Source organism: Chrysochloris asiatica, unplaced genomic scaffold (assembly GCF_000296735.1).
Source record: "Chrysochloris asiatica unplaced genomic scaffold, ChrAsi1.0 scaffold00348, whole genome shotgun sequence".
Classification (NCBI taxonomy): Eukaryota; Metazoa; Chordata; class Mammalia; order Afrosoricida; family Chrysochloridae; genus Chrysochloris; species Chrysochloris asiatica.
Window position 1 is genome coordinate 1443483 of NW_006408866.1, and position 7257 is coordinate 1450739.

At 43.2% G+C, this 7257-nt stretch overlaps 1 protein-coding gene across 1 annotated transcript in view; it reads right to left on the reverse strand.

The window, feature by feature from the left end:
- PDILT (protein disulfide isomerase-like, testis expressed) overlaps positions 1-7257 on the reverse strand; it is a 56832-nt gene that overhangs the window by 21153 nt on the left and 28422 nt on the right. Inside the window, exons 3-6 of the mRNA XM_006875961.1 lie at positions 4175-4308; positions 2199-2336; positions 1952-2062; positions 1734-1859 (exon numbers count right to left, since the gene is read on the reverse strand). Coding sequence (XP_006876023.1) covers positions 1734-1859; positions 1952-2062; positions 2199-2336; positions 4175-4308 — 509 coding nt within the window. The remainder of the gene's footprint in view (positions 1-1733; positions 1860-1951; positions 2063-2198; positions 2337-4174; positions 4309-7257) is intronic.

Below are 7257 nucleotides of genomic sequence, written 5' to 3' on the forward strand. Positions count from 1 at the left end.
GATTTTGCCAAAGCCAACCCTGCCATAAAAAACATCCTAAAGGAAGTTCTGTGGACTGAGAACCAACAAGAACAGACAACAACGTGGTAGCATCACCCTGAACTCAGTCGACAAACGGAAGAGTCAAGAACAGAATAGAATTATAAGAACAGAGGATCTGGGAGGTCAGTCTATGATCAAAACAATTACAATGTGAAAGAAGGTAAACACACAGGAACAGAGATCCAGGTGGTGAGAAGCTCAGGTAGATTACAGGATAAAATAGACTGTCTTAAATTGAGGGAAGAGTTAATGGAATATAGGGTAAGGGTGAGGTTGGGGTGGCAGGTTTAGTTCAGGTGTTGGGGAGAGCAATACAAGAAGGGGATGTGGGTGGAGGTGGAAGAACAAGATAGATAGGAGAACACTGAGACTGGTTTGCATGGCCTAAGTGGGACAGAGGTAAATAATGATACATGCTCAACCTTGGAACAACAGGGGTCTGTGATACAGGGATATATATAAGCATAGTGTGATGCTTCTAGATCCAGGGAAGGATTGATGCAAGACACACAGAGATCGTCAATGAACTCTGGATGTACGGATGCTGAAAAGAGACAAGGGCTTTTCACCAGAGCCATCAAAAAGAGAAAGGCTTCCCCAGAGGCTGTTCTCAGTTTGGAGTCCTGGTGTGGTGCTGTGGGTTAATGTGCTGGACTGCAAGATCATTTGAACTGCACCATTAGCGGTTCAAGCTCACCAGCTGCTACTCTGAAACCCAATACAGTGTTGCTATGGGTCAGAACCGCCTCGATGGCACTTAACAACAACAACAAAACTGTAAGAAAATAAATTCCTGTTTGGTAAAACCACCCATTTTTGGTATTTTTTTTTTATAGTAGCACTAGGTAAATAACAGTTTATTATCTGTGAAATGATTACATTACTCATCCTCAAAGGGTTGTTGTGAGAATTAAACAGCACAATCTATATGAAAGCGTTAGCTCAGTGACCAGCAAACTGAATATGCTCAGGACATATTACCTCTTGTTATTTTTCTGCTTCTAAATCATGAGGTGAAGGAAATCCATCATTGAACAGAGATTCATGGAGGGCCTACTATTTGCTCAACATTTTACTAAGCACTGAGAATACATCACTTCCCAAGACAGTCACAATCCCTGCCCTCTGTGGCTTATATTCTAGTGTGGAAGCCAAACCATAAATGAATGAACAGACAAAATAAGTATGGAGACTTGATCATTGATTGCTAAGCATCAACATCATCAATTCTTCTTCAATCTTCCTTATGCATTGCCCACCTTTTGCATACATATGAAGCGATTAAAAAGACTAGACTTGGGTCAGGTGCACCTTAGTCCTCAAAGTGACATCTTTGCTTTTTAACACTTTAAAGAGGTCTTCTGTAGCAGATTTTCCCGATGCAATAAATAATTTGATTGACACTTCCAGGGACATTGATTGTAGATTCAAGTAAAATGACACCCTTATGTTTTCCCCATTTATCACTTTTGTGAGGATTTTAATTTTGTGTTGAGGTATAATCCATAATGAAAGTTCTAGCCTTTGATTTTCATCTGTGCTCTAAGTCTTCTCACTTTCAGTAAGCAATAGGAGAGGAGTAGGTGCTCACTGATTTCTGGCTTAATTTACAAGTAGACTAGGTGAACAAAAGCAAGATCTATAGGTCCCCCATCCAAGAACCCTAAAAAGCAGTGATGCCTTTCTCATACCTTGTTTGGGAATTCCTTTGCTGCCAACTTATATTGCTGAATTATGATACCAAATGACTCTGAATTTTTGGAGACAAAGAGCATTATGTGATTCAAGATGTTCAAGTCATGAATCAAATCCTTATTCTGAAATGATAAGGAAAACAGTCATTATGCAGAGAATCACAGTTGCCCCAGCTACCCTTTTTCCCAGGGGGAGGGTCTCCTTGTTCACTGACCTCGTAGTTGTATTCAATCACAAGATCTGTGAGGTGCTGTTTAATTACTTGATTGAGAAATTGCTCATTGGTACCATCATAAGTAAGTTCTTGGCGTTTCACAATTTTTCCCTGAGACAAAAAAGAAAAACGTGAAAGGGAATAGTTTTCATCAAGTAGACATCTCATAAATACAAATGATACAATCTCCCCTTTGGATAAAAGCATTGAGAAATGGTGGCAAGCAGAATGCATAATCTAGTCCTACCTTTTTGAACACCAGGACACTATCGAGGGTGACGTGGAAACGCCCAACGGCATTGGGAATTGATATCACTCCAAAGGTTAGCTCTGGATAGTTTTTGATCACGTCATAGAACAATTCTGCTACTTCTTCCTCTAAATCCTGTTTGCGGAAGGATGTTTGGTAAGGGTTTGGCAGAAAAGCACAAAAAAACTATTTTGGCTTATTTAAGGCATATCTATAAATAGTTGGAAATTGTGGCAAATTTGTCTCATTTTTTCAAGTTCTAGGGGTTTTCTTGGTCACCCAAATCCCCTCATGAATGTCTCATACCCAGATGTCTAAGACCAAAAAAGGGAAATCAATGGAGAAAGCTCATAAACTTGACCTTTTTCAATTATCAGAGTAGAGACTGTTCTAATCCTAAGGCTAAGGCATTTTGACATTTTCTTCATAATTGCTTTCAGAAAAGGCAACTGGTTTAACTACATATAGTACCAAATATGAACTTGGTATCAAGATACATCTGTAGTGTCAGCCTTCATTCCTTCAAAAGAAGGTGGGGCCAAAAGCACTCTCCCAGAATGGGAATGGAGACCCTTACTCTCCCCATGTGTAAATGTAGCTCAAACATTCTCACTTCCACTGAGAGGAGTAGTATCACTAAAGTTACATCAAATGAGTTAAGACACAAGAGAAACACTTTCATCTAAAAGCAAAAAATAATTATGTGTATCATATGTAAGTTACAGAACCTTCCCTAAACATTTTCTCCTGCTGTCTCTATGCTGAGGGTGTATTTTCAGATGGTGTCATGTTTACAATAAGTTACAGGTTTGAATGTATGGGGACAATTAGAGAGAAGTTAGGAAGCGAGACTGGCCTGGCCCAAACACGGTTCATGGCTGTCAGAATTCAAACAGCAATGACTCTCAAATCAACATACAAGACATTTCTCCATCATTCAGTGATGTTCTAAGCGGGCCCCAAAAGAGTCCATGCTTCTGTCAAAACCAAGGAAATAAACAGTGTCTCCTCTCTGCTCTCTATTCTCCTTCAGTTTTCTCAATGAAATAAACAGTGCCTTCTCTTTGCTCTCTAGTCTCCTTCTGTTTTCTCAAGGAAATAAAAGTGCCTTCTCTCTGCTCTCTAGTCTCCTTCAGTTTTCTCAATGAAATAAACAGTGTCTTCTCTTTGCTCTCTAGTCTCCTTCAGTTTTCTCAATGAAATAAACAGTGCCTTCTCTTTGCTCTCTAGTCTCCTTCCGTTTTCTCAAGGAAATAAATAGTGCCTTCTCTCTGCTCTCTAGTCTCCTTCAGTTTTCTCAATGAAATAAACAGTGTCTTCTCTTTGCTCTCTAGTCTCCTTCAGTTTTCTAGCTGGCTCCTCCTACCACTTCAGCTTCCACTTCTCCTTGGTCATTTTTAACCCTTCAACTCCCTCAGAAAACTAGCACATAGTCCCCTCATCCCACCCTCCTAGAATTACGAGATCTTCAAAAGATTGATAAAAACATTCAATTATTTTTTAACTCCTTTTATCCATGAACTTTCTGAAGTCCTCTCATACGATTTCTAAGGAGCCCTGGAAGCGTAGTGGATTACTGAACTAGGCTGCTAACCGCAAGGTCAGTAGTTCGAATCTACCAGTTGCTCCGCAAGAAAAAGGTGAGGCTTTGTGCTCCCATAAAGATTTACAGCCTCGGAAACTCTATTCAGGGTTGCTATGACTCAGAAATGACTCAGTGGCACACAATCCTTGCCTATTGAAACGCTCCCCACCCCACAACCCCTTGATCACAAGGAACCGTAGTAGAGCAGGGGGCTGCACCTTGGGCTGCTAACCACAAGGTCGGTCAGCAGTTTGAGTCCACCAGGTACTCCATGGGAGAAAGTCAAGGCTTTCTGCTCCGGTAAATATTTACAGCCTTGGAAACCTTACACAGGGTCACTATGAGTGAGCATTGACCACTACCCACCACCACCCCTTGATCCCAATACCTGGAAGAAGCCGATGATGACCAAAGGCCTGGATTTCACAAAGTCTACCACCTGTTGGGTGTTGTTGAATAAAAATGCCTTCTTGCTAATTTGTCTTCTCAACCAAACTACCAAGGCAGTAGATTCAACCACCCCTGGAGAAAGACACAGTGAATCACACAGAAGTTTCTTATTAAACCAAGACAAGCCCTGTCTTTCCCATGTTCAGTGAGTATAAGTGTCTTGGGTTCCCATCCCCTGGAAGTCCAAGGTCAAAGTTCTTCCACCTCACCCAAGTCCCAAGACAAGAATATTACAACAGAATTGAAACTTTATTGAGCTGTGAATTTTGCATGTGTTCAATTCTCACAATAAGCCCACAATTCTCCCCATTTTACAGGTGAGGAAACAGAGACCCAATTTCCAAAAGCCACCCAACAAGTGCACCTGAGACTGAAACCAGGAAGAAACATTTTCAGCTTTGTTTTCTTATCGATCCTCCAAGGTCACATTAAAGAGCTCTGGTCACATTACGAGTCAGGATGCTAACCTCAAGGTCAGCAATTCAAAACTACCAGACGTTCTGTGGGAGAAAGATGAGGCTTTCTGCTCCCGTGAAGATTTACCGCCTCGGAAACCCTGTGCAGGGTTGCTATGAGTTGGAACCAACTCCACAGCATAGAACCATCACCACCAAGGTCACAATTGAAAGTTTTTAAAAATATCACAAAAAATCCCATTCTTCTGCTGGCCTGCAGCTTCTCAGCTGAGACCCTAATGTCCCTTAAGATGATAGAATCCCACCTTCTATTTCTCAGGTATCGAATGGGAGGAATGTGGCAGGCACACAGTAGTCTTGGCTTTTAAAAGCAGGACACATACATCATCTGAGGAGATAAAATGATGTGCTAGGATTTACGTAAGGCTATGTACAGGGGTCCTGGTGTGGCGCTGTGGGTTAATGCGCTACACTGCAAAGTTGGTTTAGACCACAAGGTCGGTGGTTCAAGCTCACCAGCCACTCCTTGGAAACCCTATGCAGGGTCACTATGAGTCAGAACGGACTCGATGACACTTAACAACAACAACACTCTACAGATGAGCATGTGTCTGCCTGGATCATCAGTTTCACATGATGACAGGTAATGCACATTATCACTTTATACGAAAGCCTGCTGAAGAGTAGAATGGTACATTTCAATGAGTTTACAAGACAAAGCTACATCTATATTTTACAAGCCATGTTTGCTGTGAGTAGATTGGAACACCATATCCACAGACCTCTATCCATTCACACTCTCATGTAGTCCTCCCCATCTGACTAATAAGAACTGAGTTCTTTTTCTGTTATTCAGCGCTGTGCTTAGCTTTGGGACTGATGGGCAGAATGAGACACCTCACACTCTCCTACAATTTTCATTATGTTGAAGACCATCGTCAAATAATGATACAAACAAGCATATACTCACACCCAAATTAACGATTCTGAAGTAAATGTCTATGAGCCTCTATCAAAGATGTGGCGCTATAGGGTCAGAACTGGACTGCGAACCACAGGGTCGGCAGTTCAAACCCATCAGCTGCTCCTTAGGGACCCTACACAGGATTGCTTTGAGTGGAAATCAACTCAATGGCACTTTACAACAACAATAGCAAAGATGAATTGTTTTTGCAAAATGGTCAAATGTGAGCTCATGGTAGCTCCTATAGTGCCTGGCTGATAGCTGCTACCTGAGAAGTAATTACAGAGTAAATGAAGAAGATGAATGGATCATGAGCTAAGCTGGTATTGAACCATCTTCTCTGGAATGGAGGAACTCCTCTGTGCCCATCGGAACCCCATAAGCCTGAAGGAACTCTGAATTTGGTAAGTACTTTGTTCCTGAGTGGCTGCCTTTGTTGGGCACGGTGCCACCCTGGACGCTTGGCTGTGAGCCAGAGGACAGGGTGGCAACTGAGGTGTGAATGCCATCAATAATTGACTGGGGTTGGAGCTTGGCTGCATATTTGCAGGCAGCAACTATGAATGCATCATTAATAGAGGCCCCAGAGGCAACTCAGTGTCCCTCCCTTCGGGAAGGCAGCAAAGGCCAAGTGTTCCACATCAATCTTTAGAGATTAGAGGAAAACGGGGGGGGCTGGGCTTTGACCTGGAAAGGACGGAACCCCCCGCCCCAACCCCTGTCTCCTGTAGAAGCCAAGTTGAGCCTCATTCCCTCTAGCTCAGAGAAGCCCTACCCAGGTAGCGAAGGCTGCTGCCACCTTTCATCCTGTTCAGAGAATGAGAAATTGGAACGTCGGGTCTAAAAGGCTTGCTCCTGTTCCCACAGCTGGTTCAGGCAAAGGCCTGTCCTAAAACCCAGGTGTCCTAGGTCCCAGCCGAGGCTCCAGTCCCCTGGGTATCGTGAGTAGGGTAATATGGAGCAACAAGGGGGGCGGGGGGGGGCAAGCTGCCCTGTAACTCCCATAACCCCCTCCCCTTGCAGTTCCATTCCATTCAAACTCAATAATGATTTACAGAATTCCTATAATATCCCACGGACTGGACTAGATTAGGAAACAGTACTACTTCTAATAAAAATGGAGATGACACCGACACATGGCAGTCCCGTGGGCATCAGAATAGAACTGGGCTCCATAAAGTTTACAATGGCTGAGTTTGGGGAAGTAAATCACCAAACCTTGCCTCTGAAGCACCTCCAGGTGGACTTGAACCTCCAACTGTTCAGTCAGTAGTTGTTATTGTTGTTGTTAGGTGCCATCGAGTCAGTACCGACTCATAGCGACCTTATGCACAGCAGAACGAAACCCTGCCTGATCCTGGGCCAACCTCACTACGGTTGCCACGCTTGAGTCCATCGATGCTGCCACTTGGCCAATCCATCTCATTAGGGGTCTTCCTCATCTTCTCTGACCCTCCACCTTACCAAATATGATATCCTTCTCCAGCAACTAGCCCCTCCTGACAATATGTCCAAAGTATGAGAGACTTCTTTGGCCATCCTGGCCTCCAAGGAGCACTCTGGCTGCACTTCTTCCAAAATGGATCTAATGGTTCTTTTGGCTGCCCATGGCACTTTCAATATTCTCCTCCAACACCATAA